The 23821-nt window shown below is 41.8% G+C and overlaps 2 protein-coding genes across 4 annotated transcripts in view; both read left to right on the top strand.

Annotated features, from left to right (window-relative positions):
• Positions 1–17100, top strand: part of TMTC1 (transmembrane O-mannosyltransferase targeting cadherins 1) — a 253746-nt gene extending 236646 nt beyond the window's left edge. For 2 of the 3 annotated variants that reach the window (XM_087855736.1, XM_045811776.2), the window contains 6 exons: positions 140–275; positions 846–990; positions 2095–2232; positions 3593–3715; positions 6413–6490; positions 11213–17100. In XM_087855736.1, the coding sequence (XP_087711862.1) occupies positions 140–275; positions 846–990; positions 2095–2232; positions 3593–3715; positions 6413–6490; positions 11213–11353 (761 nt within the window). In that variant the 3' untranslated portion in view covers positions 11354–17100. The remainder of the gene's footprint in view (positions 1–139; positions 276–845; positions 991–2094; positions 2233–3592; positions 3716–6412; positions 6491–11212) is intronic. The other variant, XM_045811777.2, reaches the window with a different exon arrangement.
• A 1914-nt stretch (positions 17101–19014) lies between these two features.
• The window catches only part of OVCH1 (ovochymase 1), a 62669-nt gene continuing 57862 nt past the window's right edge, over positions 19015–23821 (top strand). The window contains 5 exon segments of the mRNA XM_045811799.2: positions 19015–19119; positions 19202–19568; positions 20406–20524; positions 20800–20897; positions 21885–22057. Coding sequence (XP_045667755.2) covers positions 19015–19119; positions 19202–19568; positions 20406–20524; positions 20800–20897; positions 21885–22057 — 862 coding nt within the window.

Raw genomic sequence — 23821 nt, 5'->3', positions numbered from 1 at the left:
CTAATTTACGAACGGAATAATTGATGGTATGACTCAGTGATATGAAGAAGAATGATGTGCATCAGAAGAGAAACTGAAGAGCCTCGTGTATTGTATAATTAAGGCACGCTCTGCTCTCACCAACCACCCCTGGTTACAGGCTCTCCAGAGAAGGCAGTGGCCCATTACCAACAGGCCATCACACTCAGCCCAAGTCATCACGTGGCCATGGTGAATCTGGGGAGGCTCTACAGGTCCTTGGGAGACAACAGTGTGGCTGAAGAATGGTACAAACGGTAAAGTTCCTTTTCTTCACTTTGTAAGTTGCCCAAAGACCAATTTTTATGTAATCAGAACAGACATGCTCTTAGAATATTAATCAATTTTGCCAATTCAGGCAACATAGCTTCTCCCCTCCAAAGGGAATAATACCAAACACTAAATGGTATCCTAAAGAATGGCTTAAAAAAGGCCTGCTGGTCAGAACATGGTGCTAACCCAAGGTTGGAATTTGATTTCCGCTTGTATTAGTCCATTGTTCTCTGAGGCTGTGGGCTACAGCCCAAACCGCAAATAGCAGTTTCGAAAATGGATATGGGGGAAGGCCTGTGCATGCATCAGAACCAGCCTATCACCATCAACGGGAAAGATCCTTGGAGCTCAGTTTCCATACTGAGAGGTCACTAGAGACATTCTTGTAGTCAGAGGGTGGCCTCGTGATTTTTTTTAAAACACGCTTCTTGATTATAAAAACAGACACTGTGTTGGAGCAGAGTCTCAAACCATGGACTGTCATCCCTAAACCTGCGTTTCAAGCTTTCGAAATGTACCTATGAAAATTTCAGTTCACCTTTCTCAAAACTCAGGGCCCTGCAGGTGGCACGCAAAGCTGAGCTGCTATCACCTCTGGGGGCGCTGTATTATAACACGGGCCGCTACGACGAGGCTCTGCAGGTTTACCGGGAGGCCGCCGCTCTTCAGCCTTCTCAGAGGGAGCTCCGCCTGGCCCTGGTGAGTGCGTGGGCTAAAGAGGCGGGAGCACGCAGTGTGCGGTGCAGGGAGCTGGGTCAGAGCCTCAGAACTGGCAACTAGAGCACTACAATGGATCCATTTTCTGAATAGCCGTATAACCAGTGTGGGAGCCATTTACCAAAGACATAGACACTAAAAAACTTAAAAGTTTTTGGTTTGAAATCATTTCAAACTTAGAAAAATTTGCAGGAATACTAAATAGCTCCCATGTCCCCTTTCACCCAGATCCATCAATTTTTAGCATTTCGATGAATTTATCAATCCCTCATGTATGTATAATCCACATATGTACATATGTGCATATTCACGTATGTGTGCGAATGCGTGTTATTAATACATTTATTTTTTCGTGAGCCGTGTAAAAGTTATAGATCTCATGCCCTTTATTTTTTTTCATTCTTTAAGATTTTATTTATTTATTTGAGAGAGAGAGGGAGCACAAGCAGGGGGAGTGGCAGGGAGAGGGAGAAGCAGGCTTATACTGAGCAGGGAGGCCGACGTGGGGCTCGATCCCAGGACCCTGGGATCATGACCTGAGCCGAAGGCCGATGCTTAACCAACTGAGCTACGCAGGCGCCCCGCCCTTTATTTCTAAATACTTCAGCATATAGTTCCTAAGAACAAGGACATTCTCTAACATAACTACAGTATGGTTCTCAAATTTAAGAAATTAATAATCAGCAATATTTTTAATTTCAGTTTTTGGAAATTTGCATTTTTGCTACTCTTTAGATCTGCAGTAAATCAAACTTGTTATCTTGTTATAAACACAGTATTGAAACCATAAGAAATCCTTTCTTTTTTGAAATATTCAGTCAACTTTTAAACAAGTCACAAGTCGCTTCATCGATAGCTTTGGTGTCCTGCTATTCACACACAGTGCGTGCACAAACCTAAAGAAATAAACCGAAACAAACAACAGGATTTTAAACCTGTAAACTGGGGGAATTCAGCTCCCTCTGCGTTACAAATAGATGCTAAGCATTTTTTTATGGAGTGTTTCTGGAAAGCCTCCATTCAGAGATGCTTTATTTGATGAGGCGACTGCAGTGTCTGCTAAGCCAAATCAGTGTGGTCTTGCAGGCTCAGGTTTTGGCCGTGATGGGTCAGACCAAAGAAGCTGAGAAGATGACCAACCACATCGTGTCGGAAGAGACCGGATGCCTTGAATGCTACCGCCTGTTGTCAGCAATCTACAGCAAGCAGGAGCACCACGACAAGGTGGGGGGCACACTGGAGTTGTTTGGATTCACGGGTGGAAAATGGGGTGCGCCCGAATGATTCTCCAGTCTGCACATTGACGAGGTGGAGCAGTCTTGAATATCAGCCGTTGACATAGCCCATCTTATGGATGCTTTTCACAGATATCCCCTTAACTCTAGTATGTCCCCTTAAAATAACACTTTCTTGGCTCATCCTTGGTCTAAAAATTTTATGTGGTATTAATTTGTTTTCACCTAACTAGATAAAGACTAACATTTGTATGCTTCGTCATTTTCCATGTTCCTTCAAATATATTATTTATAGAACCCTTATAACAGTCTTTATACAGGTCAGTGACCCTATATTGCAACTATTATTGTTTATCTCTATTTGAAAAGTCACATAACCAGTCAATTTATGAACTGACTCAACAAAATACTTACTGAATGCCTGCTATATGCCAGACACTGTGGTAGGTACCAGCAATAAAGCGGTATAAGAAAAACAAGAAAATCACCTTTGTCCTCAAGGAGTTTATAGAAGAAGAGGAAACCAAGATTAAACAAGCAATCACAAAACAAGCGTAGAATTATAGCTGTGCTCAGTGATGTCATGAAGAGTGACATGATCCTAACAAGCATATAGTCAGGGACCTGAGTGATCTAGGAGGCTAGGTTCCCTGGGGAGTGATATGAAGGTGAATGCTGAATGATAAATAGGAGTTATTAGATGAAGGGGGGCAGTAAAAAGCATTCCAGGCAGGATAAAGTACATGCAAAGGCCCTGTGGCAGCAGGAAGTGGGAAGTCTGAGGGACGGGCATGAAGGGAACAGGGCACTGTGTAAGATAATAGCCACAGAGGTTGCTGGAGACAACACCCCACAGGGCTTGGGACCGGGGCAAAGGTTTTTTTATCCTTGGAAAAGCTTTGGGGTTTTAAAGAGAAGAGCAACATGGTGAGATTTGTGTTTCGAAGGGATCCCTGGCTGCAGGGTGTGGGGCAGTGGGTGCTGGGGGCAGAGTGGGCACCAGAGACCTAAGAGGAGGCTGTATTTGGATGGCCCAGATGGACACAGGCTGGGCAAAAACACCTGATCCCAGATCTTGTTTTCTTTCATCTTCATCATTGACCTTCCTGTGAAGGAAGGTCAGGGACATGTCATTGTCACAATATAAATGGAAACCCTGGAGTATAGGAAAATTATTTTGTCAGGGCCACATTAACTCTCGGTGAGAACATCAGAGAGAAGGAAGAATGTGTTTTGATTGTCATTTACCACACCAGCTAATTATAAGGACAAAAAGTATACATTTTATCATTTAAGTTAGTTTTTCTTCATCTCATCCACATTCTGTCTTGCTTTCAAACCTGTTGCAGGCACTCGATGCTATCGACAAGGCTCTCCAGCTGAAACCAAAGGACCCAAAAGTCATATCTGAACTTTTTTTCACAAAGGGAAACCAACTAAGAGAGCAGAATCTTCTGGATAAGGCCTTTGAGGTATAAACACTTAATTAAATTATGTTATTAAATTAAGGGATTAAAATTAATACTTTCAATCTTTACTGAAGCATCTGCAGTAAAATTTAAGATCACTGGCATGTTTATGGAGTGAGTTTTCTGATTAATGGCCATGATGTTATACATTTAGCTTTTATAATGGACTCTATTTTTTAACTGTTCAGAATTCTGCGGTACCTCTGCATTATTTTCTGAATTATCGCCTTTGACTTGATGTCTGAAGCAAGTCCACATTATTCCCTCAAACTAGTTTCTCTGTCTGCCTCTCTCACTCTCTCAGTTGGCCAGGAGTAACCCTCTAGTCCATCTGGACTAGTGTCTGCATAGCTTTAGCATTTCCACACATCCTTATAACACCCTTCCACGCACCCCCCCCAATTCCTCAGAGATTCTCTCATCTACTAACACACAGCCCATGTCCTCCTCCCTCTGGAAGCCCATCTGGACCATGCTTTCTCCCAGTGTCCTTGTTTCCTGTGAACTTTTACAACATTTATTGTCCCTACAAGTCCTTTGAAAGTGTCACACATTCCGTTGTATCGTTAGGCCTCTTTTTCCTCTCACCCGTCCTCTCCACCTCCCCCGGCCCCCGCCCCACTCCTCTGGGCAGAACGCCTGCTGCCCAGTTAGATTGGACTTCTCCTTGTAGAAACATAAATGTCTTGCATCTTAAAGGTATCCAGTATCTACAGCTTTTCAAATAAAATTCATTCACAGTTTGAAATCAAAAAGATATTTCAAGCAAATAGAAATGTTATAGAAATACCAAGCATTTCTGGTAAAGCCACAGTTGGAATTAATGAAGTCATAAAATTATACTAAATATAACATGAGAAAAGTAAAATTTTAAATGATATTATTGTTTTTGAAAGCAATAGTGAGTGACTTTTACAATATTCGAAAATATAGGTAAAGATATTTGGGAAAACGAACTTGAACATGAACCTTAAACAGTGGCATATTTGAAGCAGAGATTGTGTATTTTTCTCTGCCCTGTGAACATTGTTTTTGAAGATTTATTTATGTATTTGAGAGAGAGAGAGTGCTCCAGCAGGGGGAGAGGCAGAAAGGGAGAGAGAACGCAGACACCCCAGCGCAGGGGCTCCATCCCAAGACCCTGAGACACGACCTGAGCTGAGATCGGGAGTCAGACACCTAACTGACTGAGGCACCCAGGCCCCCTTGCCCTGTGAACATTTTTAATACCTTAACATGTGAACATTTTTTAATATCTAACATGACAATTTAATGAATGTATAATTTAATTATGAAGTTATTTGGTATCTGTATTCGTATTTTATACATTGTATTGAAAACAAAAGTATTTTCTAGTTACTTTAACTATAGCTTAATCATTTTAAGGTGACTAGATTGGGGCGCCTGGGTGGCTCAGTCGGTTAAGCGTCTGACTCTTGATCTCAGCTCAGGTCTTGATCTCAGGGTTGTGAGTTCAAGCCCCTCATTGGGCTCCACGGTGGGTGTGGAGTTTACTTAAAATCAATTAATTAATAAAGTGGCTAGATCTGTGACAGATAGGAGTAGGGCTGTGAGCTAATAATAGCAGCTGCAATGTGTTAGCATTTTTATTTATGATTTACACATATTAAGTAATTTAATCTTCTCAATAGTCATATAAGAAACCTATGGTCATTTTACAGTTGAGTAAACGAGACTCAGAGATTATGTAACTTGCTCAAGGTCATAGGGGGTAAGAGATGGAGCTGGGATTTGAATCCAGGTTCTTAATTTCTACCTACACTGTCATCTCTGTTGATATAAATTAACCCAAGAGACACATTCCTCAGGTTTATTTTAGCAGCTCTTTAAAGGTATAGCGTTTTATTGTTTGCTTATTTCTCTTAAAACAGAAGTGGAGGAGGGACGGACCAGATTCTGTTTACTTTATGAATCTTTTCATCAATGCAAATAGCAAAGAGCATCAAAATAGACCCACAGATACTTAGCTTTGTAACTGAAAGCCCCACTCTTAGCCTTTAGCTTGATTTAAGGTGATCACTCTTAAGTTAAGACCCAGTGGTGAGCATGCCAGCGGTGCTATGAAACAACATGCAAATATTACAAATACGCCCCACAGATGCTACATTTAACGGGATACACATTTCCAGACCAAAAGAGGCATTTGAAGAGCTTGTGGCAGAAGAAAAAGGAAGACTTCTTAATGATTGAAACTAAACCTAGGAAAACGGATGTCCTCAAGGAAGGAAGGAGCATCCTGTCACTGCAAGGATTTCAGCAGTGATATTGTGAAAGGGGATATTACACTAGGACCGAGCTGTATAGGAAAAGACTCTAAGATTCTATGATTATTAAAAAATATATATTCTTACAAACTCCATTTATAGCGAAAAAGGCCAAAGGAGTTTTCTTGCAGGACAAGGCCAATGAGAAATGATGCACTATCATAAAATCACCGGGATTCCCTGCGGGCATCCGTAGTCTCTGCAGGCAAGTTACACATTTCAGTTTCCTCCACTTCCGAGTCATCAGTTTTAAAAAATAATTGAACTAAACGGGAACACCTGTGAGCTAGTAGTGTCGGGTTTCATGGTGTTAGCCATTTACATCCTCACGTATGGAGAAAGTGGTGTCCACGATCCTGTAGCATTAAACGTGGGTTCTCCTTTCTCAACCTGAAGATGTTTCTTGTGTATTTAGAGCTATAAAGCTGCCGTGGAGCTAAATCCAGCTCAAGCCCAGGCCTGGATGAACATGGGTGGAATCCAGCACATCAAGGTACGAGAGCAGTTCACTTCCGTGTGGACTGGGTTTTCTTTGCGCTTTCTCTTTCTGTCTTCTCTCGAGAGATTGAGAACATATTGTTAATTCCCTCTTTGAATTATGTAAATACCAAAAACCTTAGGTGTATAAAAGTGAAATCAGCACAGTTTACATTCTCTTTGTATTGTCTAGATATTGAATATCATGAAGTCATTTGAAAACTAAATCTGTACAAATTAAATTCCATGATTTTATTGAACATAAAGAAAATCATATGTACTTAAGAGAAGTATCATCACACAGCAAATAAAACCTGCTTATGTGAACTAAGCCTTGCTGGAGCTCTCTGTATCTCATTGTCCTACAGCTTAATTCCTGGTCAAGACTACATAGTGTTACTTTAAATATTACTTTATTATTTCTTGTATCTAATGTATCTTTTACTCCCTAACCATTTACTGAAACACAAGGTTGTTTATTTGTGGGTTTGTGTTTTGTTTTTCCAAAAGAAAAAGCTACCTTTGAGGGAATCATTAAAAATAACCCTTGGGAAGGTGCTATGTATATGTAATGAACTCAAAGACTCACTATCATTCATTCATTCATCCATTCATTTGACAAACATTCATACAGAGCATGTGATGTGCCAGGTACTCTCTCTTCAGGCACTGGGAATAGAACACTAAGCAAGTAAGACAGAACTTCCTGTGTTCATGGAGCTAACATTTAGTAAGGGAGACAGGTAATAAATAAATAAACACATACAGGATACATATATAGGTAAAATATATCATGGTACTATGGAGAAAAAAGAGAGAGAAAGAAGATAGAAAGTGCCATGGGGTAAGGGCTGAAATTTAAAATTAAGGTGGTTAGGGAAGGCCTCACTTTAAAAAGTAATTTTGAGTAGAGACCTGAAGGGAACAAGCCATATGGCAAAATAGGGAAAGAGCATGTGCAAAGGTCCTGAGGTATGAGAATACCTGCTGTGTTTGAAGAACAGGGAGGAAGCAAGTGAGATGAAAGTTGGGGTCAAAGAAGTCACAGGGCCAGATCATGTAGAGCCTTGCAGGGGAATGTAGGGTCTTTGGCTTTTATGCCATGCCAAATGAGTTGGGGTCCTTGAAGGACTTTGAGCAGAGAGATGCCATGGTCTGACATGTTTTTAAAGGATCACTCTTGTTTAGCTAACCTGTTTCTAGGTTTCTATCAGTCTTTATATTGATAAAACAGTAATATAGTGATTAGCATTTAAACAAAAGCCTAACTGGGTTTACTATTAAGAGGAAACTGGTCACTCTCAGAAACACAACAAAACAAAAAGGTGACCCGTGATTATATAGCCAGAAGGGGATAATGGGAGAATTATTATGTGACTGACAGCCTTGCTCTAATAGAGGAACAAATATGACATTTATCAGAGCAGAATAACCTGAGCTCTGATCTTAGTGATCTTCTAGGATGTCCACCAATATGAACTTACTTTTAAAATAGTAACATAATCTTAAATATTTAAATAGTATGTTAAATAGTTATATTTTAAAATAATATGCTCAGTATGTTTTTAGATGACATCTGCCTGCCATTTAAAGCAATTGTTAATTTAAAAAGTACCATAAGTAGGGGTACCTGGGTGGTGAAGTTGGTTACATGGCTGACTCTTGGTTTCATCTCAGGTTGTGATCTCAGGGTTGTGAGATTGAGGCCCGTGTTGGGCTCCGCACTCAGCGCAGAGTCTGCTTGGGATTCTCTCTCCTCCTCCCTCTGCCCCTCCCCCTCATGTGCTCTCTCTCTCTCAAATAAATAAATAAATAAATCTAAAAAAAAAAAAAAAAAGTACAATAAGTACACTCAAGACTTCTCCAAAAAGTGTGGAAATACAAGGAAAAGAGTACGTTCATTTGAACTCTCAGATTAACAAGCGAATCCATTGCTTTAAATTTAGAGGTACTTCCCCTGAAAAGGTGTCTGGGGAGTGAAGAAGGATCTACTGAGTGTATTCTTTTCAAATGTAATGAACACACTGATTAAAAATTAGTTTATGCAGTTTCTCATCTTTGCAAACATCATGTATTAGGCCGAACAATTGAACAGTGAAATTGCCACGTTCGTAGTTGGAAAATCGTGTAGTGAATTCATATGATACAATCTGAGATAAATATATAGACCAGGCACATGGCTAGGATATGGTCATTTAGTTGGCACCATTAGGATGCAAGATTATTATTATGAGGTCCTAAAGTGCAATCATTAACTTTCTGTCTTTTGCGTTGCCAGATAGCGTGTGCGTCAGGCAGTGTTAGCCCATTCCAGGCTTCACTCCTTCCCCGAGCCTGGGCGAGCTTAGAAGACTGAGGGCTGTGGTAAGGTTGCAAGTTGGAATAAGGTTTTGCAAGGACATGGCATGAAGAGATGAAAAGGGAGTTGTCTCTTGCTTATACTGCTTGGTAATAAAAGTTAATTATTAGGAAGCTTCATAAAGGATGAAATGGTTGGACCAAAAATACATTCTTTATAATCAAAAAGCTGTATCCCCTGGGCCACACCACAAAGTACTATTTTCAGTGCTGCCCTATGTGCATGTTCGTACAGTAGAACTCTCTATGATGCCAGAAATATTCCATGTCTCCACTGTTCAGGCAGTGGCACTAACTAGCCCATGTGGCTGTTAAGCCCTTGAAATGTGGTTGGTACAACTGACCAACTGAATTCGTAATTTATCATAATTGATTTCAATTTAAATAGCCATGTGGAATTAGTAGCTATCATAGTAGATAGCACATTTCTAGAAATTAAATAATTCAGATGCCCTATCTTAGCATCTCAGAACTGGAGACATTGACTCAAGGGATATAACTTTTAAAAAAATAAGTAAGGCTTCCAGTTTAATCAAGTGAAGAAAATTTGAGGGAGAGAAGATTAACTCTAGCAGTGGATTTTATGTGAAAGGACAAAACTGGTGATCAAAGAAGGAAATGCCAAGGCACTGGGCTGAGGCTTAAATTCATAGAAAACTCTTAGCAGAACAGTTTCAAAGTCGGCTGTGATACAAACATATTTTGAGAGCATTCTAAGAGTCACAAATGTTCAGTTGTCCTCACATGTGTGCTGAGCCGAATAAACATCACAGGACACTTGGAAGATAAACGCTGGCATTGAAGAAAAATAATAACAGTTGAATGAAGCAAATCCAGGTTCTCATTTGTTCAGAATTCTGTTTAGCCTCTGATGAGAATCAGGGTTAATAATCAGAGATGTTTTCATTTTTGCATGTGCCAGAGCCTGGATTCCCAGTGTGCAATTTCCTTTTCTGTCATTTCCACTCTCCTTTTTACCAATAAGACGAGTGAGTACTGTAATAAATGGGCAGTGTTTACTCAGGCCTGGATGGTCGTTTCATAATGACAACAGTGGCGGCATCGGATTGAGGACTCACTATGCATCAGGCGTGTCTGAGCTCTTAACTCATTTGCAGGGTAGTTAAGCATTCAGTGAATAGTCCTTGCTAGATGTTACATAGAACTCTCAGAGATGCTATTTTTATTTTATTTATTTTTTTAAAGATTTTATTTATTTATTTGACAGAGAGAGTGAGAGAGCACAAGCAGGGGGAACAGTAGAGGGAGAGGGAGAAGCATGCTCCCCGCTGAGCAGGGAACCCGACTTGGGGCCCCGTCCCAGGACCGTGGGATCATGACCTGAGCCAAAGGTAGACGCTTAGCCATGTGAGCCACCCAGGCGCCCAAGAGATGCTATTTTAAATTGTGATGGGAATTCAGAGAGTAACTGGTTTTTGTCCACTTGGAGCTGTAATTGAGAATAAAATAAAAGCAAATTGAAATTTGGGGGACTGGCGAGAACTGTAACACTCAGAGTTCTGAGACTTGGCAGGCCACAGATCTGAAAGAGGATGGACCGAATATGGAAGGTAAAATTTAGTAGCAGAAAAGGGGCTGGAAAACAATAATTGTGACTAATTTGCCTGGAACCAACTGGAACAGGCACACATGGTTTCCAGTTAGAAAGCCATTGAACAAAGCAGATGGGGGCCAGTAGAGGGTGGTGACAGGTGTCTTTAGCAGGTCAGGGACGACATGCCTTCTTTCCTGCTTTAAGAGGATCCAGCAGGTTCATATTGTCACGCACCTTGGGTAAATTTGACGCCATATTCTTATCAGTTCTTTTCACTATATAAAAACTTACATTTACATTAAAGCCCGTATTAGGCAAAAGTTGCTTTTGTGTTAGTTGGATATTAAAATAACTTCCACTACTAAATAGGTCTAGTGGATTCCAAACTATTTAATCATCACGACTTTTGCATTCTCCCACATACATCCCTCCCTTCCTTCCCTCCCTCCCTCTCTCTCTCTCTCCCTCTCTCTCTCTCTGTATGTCTAGCCATGGCTCCATTTGATTACTAAGGAATAGTGCCAGCCCCGCGAGAGCACTATGAAATGATAGCCTCATACCCTACATTAGTAGAATTGACAATCTGTTTTTCTGCCATTTCACCTTACGGTATAACTCTTCTCCTTCATTCTCCAGCTGGTCGGGCACTTAAAACAAATGGATTCTCCAAAAGCACCAACAGATAAGGATAAAATTGCCCGTGCAGACAAGGTTTCCTTCTGAGGACATAGACGTTAAACTGGGCCAGAAGTTTTGTCTTAGTCTCCCCATTCTCCAAGAGCATTCTGATGGGTCAGACATTGTTGCCTCTCTTTTTCCCCCCAGGGAAACTATGTATCCGCAAGAGCTTATTATGAGAGAGCCTTACAGCTGGTTCCAGACAGCAAACTGCTGCAGGAAAATCTCGCCAAGTTGGATCGCCTAGAGAAACGATTACAAGAAGTTCGAGAAAAGGATCAAACATAGCATTTGACCCAGTCTTGAGGGAGAGTGCTGGTGCCTTTGGAAGAGGAAGAAGTGATGGATGCCTTCACATCAGCAGGGGCACAGCATCGAAGCTTTCCGCTCGCTCTGAGTTCAGGGAGGCACATTTTGGGACGCCCGCTGGTAACCCTGTGCTGAGTGACTTGCATTTCCACGGAAGAAGACAGAAAGAGCAAGCAAGGGCTAGGTCTGAGAGGAAGTAAAACAACTACTGCACATCTTGCAGATTTTTATTGGCTTTAATTCCAGATTTCCCTTCGTCTGTTTCTCCTCTTTTCCAACCTAAGAATCTAATTCCATCTCTTAGTGTAGACTTTTATGTCCCAGAAATACAGAGGCTTGAAATGCTACGAAGGCAGAGCAGCTCCTCTTCATGAGATAAGATAGGTCAAAGAGGACAAAAATCTCTGGGATAAACCATTTGGGTAATTCCACCAAGAGGTAGCTCATTTAGTTCTCCAGAGCTAGAGATGAGTATCTAATAGTTCTTGTAGAATCTTCTGGAATATATGGGGGAAAGGGCTATTGTTACGTGAGCTTTGTCTAATATCCCCCCGAGGATATTGCTAGAGCCCAACTGAAGAGTGAATTAAATTCCACTCTGATGCAAGCTTTTCCCATTGCCTGATATAACAAAAAGGAAGCTTCTGGAACTGTGTATGGGTATTCTTATCCCTGGGGGGAAATCAAGGATCTTGGTACCCCTAAATCTTTATGGAAATGTTTAAGATTATTTTAACTTTATTACAAGTATTACTAGAGTAGTGGTTCTGCTCTAAGATTTCAAAAGTGCTTTTAGAATCATAAATGTTTCTGACTCCACATATATTGTTATTTTGGTGGAGAAAAAAATAGTATATTCTACATGAGAAATATTAAAGATATTAACTAAGAGAAATGTTCTACTTTGTTATCTTAACATTCAGTCATTCAGAGATTTATTATTTTTTTGAAAACTATATTTAACCATTGAAAACTCTGTATAATATATCACAAAAATCTTTGTAGACTATAAAGAGACGGAAGAGGAGCTCTATTGATTTGTCTACCGAGGCTTAATGAGAATTCTATGCTTTAGAACATGAATGATGGAAATCCGGAGTTCTTGGTTCTGTATTTATAATTTTAGAGATTTCATGGAGAATGCTCAAAAAATCTAGGGGGGAAAAAGTCTAAATTCATAATTTTAAAAATATATATTTATATTTAAAAGACAGAGGCCAGCAGAGTTGAACTTACAATTTGACATTTGTTTTTTAGTGTTATTTATTTCATAACTTATAAAATATTTAATATATATATACACGCACATTTTTTTCTCTGTACACAGTGGTTTTAATAGCAGCGTTCAAAACTGATCATACAAAATTTACCCATCGGAATTACAAAGTAAAGTTTTAACAGCCCCTAAGAAATTTTGTATTGGTCATTCACTTGCTAAAGATGAAGAAATTAGGAAGCGGACTTCAGTGTTTGGGTGGTAATGTATTTTGAAAGTGAAGAGGTCGGGACACCTGATTCTAATTTGGTCATCATCATAAATTTTTAAAAAAAGAAGAAGAGGAGGAGGAACCCCTCTGGAGAGTGCTGTTTGCAGGCTAAGCCAGGGGGCCTGCAGATGTAGTAGCCTGAAGGCGTGTGGATTTCACTGCTCAGGCCAGGGCAGGGTAAAAAGCCTACTTCTTTTCAACACTGCCCCTCTGTGTTATTTTTTTGACAAGGTAAGTCTAGCTAGAAGAACTTCTTTGGAGAGGGAAGATGCAAGGACTATTTTAAATGCAAAGGATTCCGGATTTTGAATTAGCATACGTGTGTGTGTGCGCCAGTAATCTAACAGGATACATTGCCACTATGATTTTCTGTTTCTAATAGTCTCTTAACCTTATGTATCATAAATTTACCTAAAATTTCATTTAAAATATTTTCATTCTCCTCAAAATTATACTTTTATAGTCCTAAGGCCAAGAAAGGTACTACAGCGTTCGTTTTAAATGATCAGTCCACCCCCAAGTTGAAAAACACATGAAGCCGTAGCTAAAAACAGTATCTGAGACTTGAGTCACAACTTTTTAGAATAATCCGTAACCAAAACTCAGACTTAGGAAGTTAATGGAAAAGACTAAGCCCCAAATTTTGAAAAGCAATTATGCCTTACTTGAAGTGCTGCTAAAGGTATGAGGGTATATTAGTGGGAATGGCTGAAATGGGGGTTACAGCCTAAAAGTTTCTGAAGGAAGGGGTCACATGGCCTTCAGGAGACTTGTTCTACCTTCTTTTGGGTGCTTTTCTCTCTCCTCATGTCTCTCTGTCTCTCTGTCTCTCTCTCCCTCCCTCCCTTCTTCTCCCCACGCCTCTCAATCTCCCTTCATTCTGCCTCCCCCCGCTTTCTCACTGTCTCTCTGGCTCATTCTGTGTGCAGACACTGGCATCTCTTTGAACATGAAAAGTAAGCACTGTTCATTGGGTCAGATATTTTTATCCTGATTTAATAATGTCACTGAGATGTAGCCAATGAAATAGTTTTCATAGTTAAATGGTGCCTGTAAGAAAATAAATCACATGTTATTTTTCAAAGATATTAAGTGTATTTTATAACTATTTTTATTTGGTTCTTGTAACATGAAATAATAGGTGGAATTCATTCTTATCAATAAAAACAGTCATGGAGATCTATCCAGATTCCCCTAATAAAAGCGTGCGTGGCAGGACAGTTGATGGCCCCTTTCTGAGATGGACTCGCAGAGCCCACTTCATGGGCTTAGGCAGTTCCCGTGGGCCCTCGGGCGTCCTGCACTCAGAAGCCCCCTGTGCTTGGTTGAAGGCTAAGTGCTTGAAATTCTTAATCATTTTTGAACGAGCGGTCCCGCAATTCCATTTTGCACTGGATCCTTAAATACGTAGGGTGTCATCAGTAGGAGGGAAGTTGGCCAAGGACAAGCCAGGAGTGGCTGTAGTCTGGCTGAACATTGGATCCAGTGATCAGAGTTTCAGTTGTGACTGTGTCCCTCTCAGCAGCACTTGCTTCATTTTCTCAGCTATGTTCAGAGTTCCTTGTGGACACATGTCCCTGACTTAGTGCCAGTCTATCTAACCTGTCCTTCTGTCCTACCTAGAACCCGTTCTCCTTGCCTTTACAATTCCCAGTAAGTGGCGGTCCTTTGACATCGGAGCCATGAGAATGGCTTTACAAGTTTATTTCAACCTTAAGAATCCTTCAGGGTTTTTTAAATGATCCAGATGTTTTCAGTCTGTTAACGGTATTCATAAAACACGGTTCAGCCATGTAATGTAGGTAAACTAAACCAAAGATTCAAATACCTAGGAGGAGAAGAAATTTTATTGTAGGGAATCCTGAGATATATTCTTTCGGGTCTGTTTGTTTTGAAGTTCATCACAAAACAGGATCACCAGCACTCGTATTACGGCTTCCGGCGGTACGACACTGCCCCTAGCATGAGACTGCGACATTCGTCACAGGTCATACCTCACTCAGTGCAGGGGTTTGTAGCGGTTACGCCGTGCTTTTCAACAAGACTAAATGAGAAAATCCAAACCGTTCCATACAAACCGACCCACAGAAACTGTAATTTGAGGGGGAATAAAAATACATGTGTGATTTCTTATTGTCTCTACTAAACACTTCAGGCGCCTCAGATCGAAGAGCCAGATTCAGCTGATAGTCTAGGACTGTTCCTTCACACACACACACACACACACACACACACACACACACACACACACACACGGGCTCTCAAGCCTGGCCAGACTGCGGGATCACCTGGGGCCCCTTGGCCATCTCTGAGATGCTGGGTGCCCGGGTTCAGATGCTGATATGCAGCGAGGCTGGAGAACAGCAACAGGATAACGACTTTAATAGGACTTTTATGACTTTTATAATCTTTCTTGATTTTTACTTTTAAATCTGGACGAAAACGAGCCAAAGAATTCTAAAAAATAATTTCTGGCACAGTGGATTGGTTGAGACTGTTGTTTCAAGATTGACAGGTGGGTTGGGTGGAATGGTTTGCACTTGTGGCAATCGGACTATAATTTGACCTTACGTTTTCAGAATTCTTGGTTCTCAGGTGGAGAGGAATTACCATTTGTATACACCAGACAAGGCACCAGTACGTAAAGCTCACGGAAGGTGTTCATGGCAATAGAGTGTGTGCCTAGACTTAGGTCTCTGTTTTGATTACACACATGTCAACTTTTGTTAATGATTTCTTCTTGTACTCATTAGAAGCCGTTTTTGAGGGAAAAATAAAACTTCTGACCTGATGTGTGAAGGATTTGCATCTTAGATTTATGAATCTATAGGGCATTAGTAACAATAAGCAAAGCAAATGTAGTTATGGGTGGTTGGTTGGTTTTTAATTTTTCACCTAGTTTCCAAATCACATTTACTTTGATTAAATTGCATGTTGCTATCTCCCAATAATCGCAAAACATATCCGACATCTTTTGGCATTTTAAAAGAAGAAATACCTGTCAAATCTTGCATTTAGGCTGCAACTGAGTAAGATAAAAGCGTACAATGCCGAATTATAACTTTTTATGATTATTCTTGAAGCTTTGATGTAAAAGACAAACACATTGAGCAGTTCTTCATACAATAGCGCTTCCTTCATTATTTTTGTTTTTAGTAGCCATTAATTTAAAGAGAAGAAGTAGGATAACTACAACCAAGGGAGTGCTTTAATATCAGCAAAACAGAGGGACAACAGAATTGATGATTTTCCTGTCTATCAAATGGCTCATACAAAAATGTGCCGTGTTTATCACCAAAGATCTTTCAGTTAAAACCTTTTAGGGCAGGTAGCTCATAAAATCAGCATCCATCACGATAATGGTCATTTTAAGTTCGTAAGTTTAGATCACCATTTACCCCAAAATGGGAAAAGATATGTCTGTGTCCAGAAATCCCATCAAGAATGGGAGTTTCTTCCCATTCTCAGCGGTGCAAATGGTGTGTATTTATATCACATGTGGAAGTTTCCAATGTGCATAACACCCTTTTGGGGTTGCCTTGCTGGCCCAGAGGAGGGGTACGCCAGTCCAAGCATCAGAAAATCTGGGTGGTAGTCCTGTTTGGCCACGGAGGAGCTGCCTCACCCTAGGCAGGTTACCAAGTGTCTCAGCTTGTCTGTCACCCAGGGAGGGACTGGTTAGTTCTCTGCAACTGTCAAGCTCTGTGTGTCTCCTGAAACCAGACTGAAAGCCCTCTACCTCTGAAGAGATGACCGATTAGTGTTGCCCTTCGTTTTAGAAATTAAGGTAATCACCGCCACAAAACACATACACACACACCATAGAAGTGACTGCACTGTCCAAGTGCTTTAATATGACAGAGGTAATTATTCTTATTTTGCAGTCTATACACATAAAAATTAGTCATTTTGTTATGTGGGAGAAAATATTTTTTAAAATTTCCTCCGAAGGAGTGAAAATATCTGTAGAAGCTATGGCTTGCTTTTATAATGTGGAAACCATGTGACTGGCTGCGACTCCCACGGATCCCTCCTTTTATCAGGGAGAAAATGACTTGCATTGTGTTCTTTGTTCATGTGTTTATTTTCTCCTTTGATCAGTTGTATATAAATGCTCATTTTTGTTACTTTTGCTGTGCCAGTTAGAAATATATTTCCCCTAAAGTACTTCTCCCATTTAAGTCTGATTATGTATGCTTTGCCTAGGTCTTTCCAAAATAAAATTTATGTAAATGTTTATTTTATATAAAATATAATGAAAATAATTATGTCTGTTTCAATCTCTCAAGTGCTCCGTGATTAGTACCCATTGAAATCCATGTCACTAGCTGGTGTCCGCTTTAAAAGAAAGAAAATGTCTTCCTTCTCATTCATTCATTGCATTGCATTGTTCTGTGTGTTTCACGTCTGCTCTCTTTCCCGTACCTCGCAGTGACTGTTGCAGTCCTTACGTGCTCCTGAGCTCTTCCTCTCATCTTGCTGAGTAGATGCCTTCACCTCTTTCCCCAGAGCGTAAGTAAAAGGTAGAAAACAGATATTCTCTCAATATCCTGCACTCCATCTACAACCGTCCCTGTACCCAATTCTTTGGTCTCCTATTACTCCAGTGGAAGAGGGCCCTAGGCTCTGGATTTTGCCTCTTGTGAAGCTTCATTTCATCCCTTCACCTCTCTTTTTCATTTCCAACTTCTTCCTTCTACTGGCTCTTGTGAATTTCCTTCTATTTTAAAACACATATACAGGTAACCACCATCAAAATCATTTGGAAAAAGAAATGTAAGTCCTTCCTCTATTTCTTTCATCTCTAGCTGCTACCACATCTCTTTCTTCCTCCTCAGCCGAGCTAATTGAGTGAAGTGTCTTCACCCATTGTTTCTACCTCCACCCTTCACATTCCCTCGGCTTCATAGTGATCTGTCCCTGCAACAAATAAGCAAATGAAACTTCTGTTTCTAAGGTCACTAAGAATTCCCTTAGTGCAGACCCTTCAGCCTTGCAGGACTTCAGAGAGGGTTCTAGAGTTTAGACTAGTAGTTTAGCAGGGATGGAAAAAATTGTTCAAACAAAACATTTACCCATGATTTGCTTGTTGCTCATAGGTTAGTCACTCACACTTCTCATTTTCCAACTCTCCTTAGAGTTGGGCCTTCCATTAAGAGTCTTCAGGGTCTCCAGAAGCACATCATTATCCTGCCCTAATGAAGAAAGCCTGCTTACCCTACCAAGCCCCCTCGCAGTGTCCCCTAGACATCCCAGCTTGAAACCCAGGAGTCCTCTACTCAAACTGTTATGCAAGGGGTCTTTATTTAAAATAAATAAGATGGTGCTTGCTATTCTCAAGAACAGTACAGTCCAAGAGAACTATTTGTGATGATGGCAGTAACCTCTGTATGCTCTCCACCAGCCACAGATGGCTGCTGAGCCCTGGAAATGAAGCTGGTGTGACTGAGGAACTAACGTTTTTACTGTCGTTAATGCTAATTTAAATAACTGCGTATGGCTAGTGTCCACCATAATTGGACAGTGCAGCTCTAGAACTTCTGAATGTTGTAAGATGGGACCTAAAAATCAGAGAAACACCTTCTACATTCATGAGATAAGACCGTGTCCGGTCTCAGTGCCAATCGCATTCTTCAAGCTCTTCACCGAAAGGGGCCCCTTTCTCTCCTGTTCCCTTCTGCAGTTTCAGGGTCATTGCCCCCAGCTGATTCTCACCTGTGCTTGCACTCCCTCCACCTTGGCTGTCTTCTGCTTTCCAGCCCATCTGTCTACCGCCGGCCTGTCTCCCTAATTTGTATACCTCCCATCTTCAGGAGCTTGTATTTCTATTTTACACAGAAGTAAGACAGCTGGGCCTGGGAGACTGGTGTCTACCTTAGTTATATATAGAAGAGCTTTGCCCTAATTTTTTGATAAAATATAAATCCATTATAAGTTCTGGCTTTATTCCTGTCCCAATCTCAAGCTATTTTAGAACAAAATAATGCTTATGGTAGGCTCACATGAAAATCGTACCAATGAATTCATTTTAACCATCTTATACGATGGGTCCTACCGCTTTGGCCCATTCCACTGAAGCTAATAACAGCCTCCCGGGAAAGGGATGGCAGCTGTCAACCCGATTTTTCATATCCACTCTTTGAAAATTCCTGAATGTCGACGCCTTCGAAGTTTCTTAGAAGGAGGGGCAGTCCTATTAATTCCTCAATAAGCTTCCATGAGTCTTCCTGCTTTCAGAAGTCGGCCTGCCTGGGTCTTGTATGGGTGACCAGCTTCCTCGACCCTGGCTTGGGCCACCCTCCATGGGCTGGGACAGAGTTCCCCGTGCTGAGCGTCCCAGGCCGTTGATCGCCTTGCTCCCGGGATCCGCCGGCGAAGCCCCCTGCACACCTGTGAGCGGCTCTCACCTCGCGGCCGAAGTCGGGCACGTGGGGCGGCTGCGGCCCGGGACGATTGGGATGATGCGGCTGATCGGGGGGAGGGGGAGGATGGAGGGCAGCGGCAGCTGTGCGCCCGCGCAGGAGTGAAGAGCGCGGCGGGCGCTTCCGGGAGCCGGCCGGTCTGCGCCGCGGGGCTCGCGGGCCTCGCTCGGTTTCCGCAGCTGCGGCGGAGGAAGCGGGGCAGGGTTCCGGCGCACCGGGGCCATGCGGGCGCCGCTCGGCCGGGTCTGCCGCTCTGGCTCGCCGTGGGCCTCCCGCAAAGCCTGGGTGAGCCCGGGCGTCGGGGCTGCGGGCTGGCGAGGGACACTGCTTTGCTCCCTCCGCCACGGAGAAGGAAGGGTGAGGGGCTGGTGCAGGCCCAGAAGTTCCCAAAGAAGGGCCTGCGTCAGGTTTTCTTTTGGAAATCGTTTGGGTTCTGGAGTTTAAGGTTTTAGGCATTTGTTCTAAGGAGCTTTCTCCACGGAAAAATAGCCAAGTGCAAGTAATTTAAAGCCAAATATCACTTTTCTGGAGTAGCATAGGTTGCTCTCCAGTATCTTCAATACACCCTAAATTCTTTTTTTTTAAGATTTTATTTTTATTTGTTTATTTGCCAGCGAGACAGCCAGCGAGAGAAGGAACACAGGCAGGGGGAGCTGGAGAGGAAGAAGCAGGCTCCTAGCGGAGGAGCCTGATGTGGGGCTCGATCCCAGAACGCTGGGACCATGCCCTGGGCCGCCCTGAGCCGAAGGCAGACGCTTAATGACTGCGCCACCCAGGCGCCCCAATACACCCTAAATTCTATCATGCTTCCTGCCGAAGTAAGCCCGGAATGGATCCGGGGGCGGGGGTGGGGGGGTCTCCTCCCACCCCGGGGTCTTAGTAAGGCAGCTCAGGCGGTAAAGGAGCGGGGCGCCCTGAAGCAAGTTCCAGTCAACATGGGGTAATTGTGGGATAGTCTCAAGAATATCTTGAGAAAAGAAGGGGGAGAGCCTGCTGCTGAGTGATGTCAGAACGTCCGTGCCAGGCCAGGAAAATCTGAGCTGGAATCTTGACAAAGTGAATCCTTACACGAGGTGCTCAGGGTGCGTGTGCACACACACCTGTGCTCTCTCTGCCACACAGGACTGAAGTGTGGGAGCCGTGCCGATGATGTGAAAAGTACAGAAACTGTCCTGGGAACTGGGTTCTTCCCTAGAATTTCTGGTTGGAGAAATTCACCAGTCGGTGGACATCCGTGGCAGGTCAGTATAACAAAAGCATTGATTTCTTCATGAGAAATGGTGACGTTTTCTCTTGTTTCAGATACCACAACTCCAGGTCAACATGTAATTTTTCTCTTGACCCCACTCAGCCTCTCTTTTCAGAAAGTTTACTTCATAGGACATTATCTTCCTAACCAATTATATTGGTGGTAACTTAACAATGTTATGTAAGGAGAGTTGATTTCAAATGTTTCTAAGGGTCATGACATCTATGGGGAGACGTATATTATGTTTGTGATTTTCTTCTCGGGCAGGTCTCCCTAAAATGAGGTGATCACCACTTCTGTGGAGGAAGCTTGATCCAAGAGGATCTGGTTGTTACCGCAGCGCACTGCCTGGCTGGCCTCAGTGAGTAAGTTGGGGATTTCCATGACTTACCAAACCTCAATTCGTAGCAATAGGACTGGGAGATTTGAAGATCTAGATACCATGACAGATTCAGTCTCCATCCCTTTCTGAATTTTTCCACCTGGTCCACCCACTCACAAACCTTCCTGATTCCCAGAAACTTGTATCAAGGTTATCTTGAAGATTTCGTGTACTTCCTGCTCTACTAATCAGAGACCCAAAAGATCCCAGCTATCCTTGATAATTCGTGGAGTTAGTGGTGAGGTAGAGGTAACGGTTACTTGTTCTAATAAAGTATTGACGTCAAATGTTAAATGGGTGTTCCAAAGTTTTAATAATCTGAGTTTCAGTAATTAGGAGGGGAAATTACTGTAGAAATAACAGATACTTAGCTAGATTGAGAGTACTAATAATAAGTAGGAGAGTTCTAGGAACGACTTTTATATCTTATTAAAAATGATGGAGCAGGGACACCTGGGTGGCTCAGTTGGTTAAGCTTCTGCCTTCCGCCCAGGTCATGATCTCAGGGTCCTGGGATTGGGTCCACATCAGGCTCCTTGCTCAGCAGGGAGTCTGCTTCTCCTCCCTCTGCCTGCCACTCTCCCTGCTTGTGTTCTCTCTATCTCTCTGTCTCTCTCTCTCAATCTGACAAATAAATAAAATCTTTTTAAAAAAAATGATAAAGCATATATAGACTGGTACAAAAGGAAAAAAGAGGCCACACTTAAATATTTTATGCAGAAAGACAATTGGTGGTAGGGGAAAGGGTTCACTGAACGTAAACACTCTGATGGAAAACCATGACTTTTTACAGATCCCTATAATTTATAGGCAATTATAATAGTAATCATTAATAAAGATGCGTCTCCTTTTAAGACTTTAGAAATACTTAAAGTTACAGTAATCACTTTTCATTTAATTATGTGAAACCAAGACAGTCTTTTCTGGCAGAAACAGCTATACTTATTGAAACATTTTTCTTCGGTTTTAGGAAGCAAATTAAAAGTCTGACTGTGATTGCTGAGCGTGACAGCCTCTCTCAGAAGGGTGAACACGAACAGAAGAGTCCTGTCTCAAAAATTATTAACCATCCTGAGTACAACAGACTTGGATATATGAGTTCTGATATTGCACTGCTCTATCTAAAACACAAAATTGAGTTTGGTAAGTAGGGGAGTTAGCATATGAAAAAACGTAGGCGAAAACTGTTGTATTGATTCTGTACCAATTAGCTTTAATTTCTGTGTATATATCTAGTAATATTCGAATAGCTAAGTTTTGTTCCTTTTTAAAATTTTGTTTATAACCTGTAAAAAGCACTATACAGGCTATCAGTCCCAGACACAAATTATGTGTACTTAATCTGCATTGTAAGTACTCCTTTGTCTTAGCTGGGTTACATTCCAGACTCACACTCAGCTCTAGCCAGGGAATTTGGGGCATTTGAAAATGCTCCCAGGGACTTCTTTCTGTCATTTTTGTGAACTAGATATCTGACACTCTCTCAGCACAGGTAATCTAAACATTTGGATAAGAATATTAAAAATCTGTTTTCTCAAAATGCACAAAAGGAAAGTGTTCAGTGGCCTCAAACAATGAAAAGCACATATCTAGAGGAGTTGGCCAGGTAACGAAATGAGCCATTGCCTTTGAGGCATCGAATCGATCTTTAGGAGCCTAGAGCTTTAATTGGTCAAGCAAGGAGCTGCATGGGAGGGGGGAGGGGGAATGGGAGAGTCTGGCTGGAGCCACCCGCTTAACCCCTGACTTCCCCGACAGGTGACAGGTGACGCTTTGAAAGGTAGGGGTGAAAAAGAAGGGGAAATATGCCACATAAAGTGAGGGAATAAAGAAACTCACCTGTTTGATTACTGGCTCCGTAACCACGAGCAAGCCTTCATTCAAGTTTAACGCTGGAATTTCCATTCCCGGTGACCAAAGGAACTATTGCCCCATGTTTCTGTTCCCCTTTATAGAAAAGCTATGAAACTCCATTTATGGTAGGGAGGTTCACTTCCTCTCCTCGGTTCTCGTAATTGCGTGTATTAGGTTTGAGCTATCTGCTAGACATCCAAATCAGTCAGACTCTCCCCTTCATCACTCCCCCACATTTGCTCTTGTTGCAGCCACTGATCTCCATGTTGCTAAATTCAAAGGTAAATTCTCAATCCTCAGCTTACTTGAAGGAGTTTTGACAGAGTTGCTTATACTGTCCTACAAACATTTTCTTCACTTGAGTTCCAGGAGTCCCTTGGTTTTCCTTCTACCTCCTTTTTCACCCTTTCCTAGTCTTCCACGATGATACCTCCTCTTCTTCGTGAACTCTTACTGTTGGCGTGCTTGTTCTCTATCTGTCCTCACTTCTTTAGTGTCCTCATCCAGGATCAAGGTTTTAAACACCATCTGCGTGACGACTATCCCAAATAATGTCTATCTTTATATTACATATGCTGCTGGGACTACTAGGAGTTGTATAGCTAACTGCCTACTCGTCAACCACCCAGATGGCTAATAGGCATCTATCTCAAACTTAATATGTTTAAATCACAATCTTGATTATCCCCTAGATCCTAAATCTGCTTTACCCATAGCCTTCCATTTCGATTACTGACAATTCTACCTTTCCTGTTGTTTAAGCTAAACACTTCGCACTGCATCTTGATTCCTCTTTCTCTCACATTGACACACTCTATATATCTTAGCACCCTACTCCAGACTACCATCCTTTCTTGCCTGGGTTAATTTTAACAGTCTCTAAAATTGTCTTTAACTTCCTCTTTTGTATGCCTAATGTTTGTTATTAGCCCAACAACCGGACTAATACTTTTTGAAATATAAGTCACATTATGTCACTCTGTTCAAAACACTTCAGTGGTTCTTCATTACACTCAGATGGGAATCAATATTCTTACCAGTTGACATCTCTGT

The sequence above is a fragment of the Ursus americanus genome, chromosome 25 (assembly GCF_024610735.1).
Source record: "Ursus americanus isolate L20-20 chromosome 25, mUrsAme1.1.p, whole genome shotgun sequence".
In the NCBI taxonomy this organism is placed as follows: Eukaryota; Metazoa; Chordata; class Mammalia; order Carnivora; family Ursidae; genus Ursus; species Ursus americanus.
The sequence above is the reverse complement of the archived record's forward strand: the minus strand, read 5'-3'. Positions and strand labels throughout refer to the sequence as shown.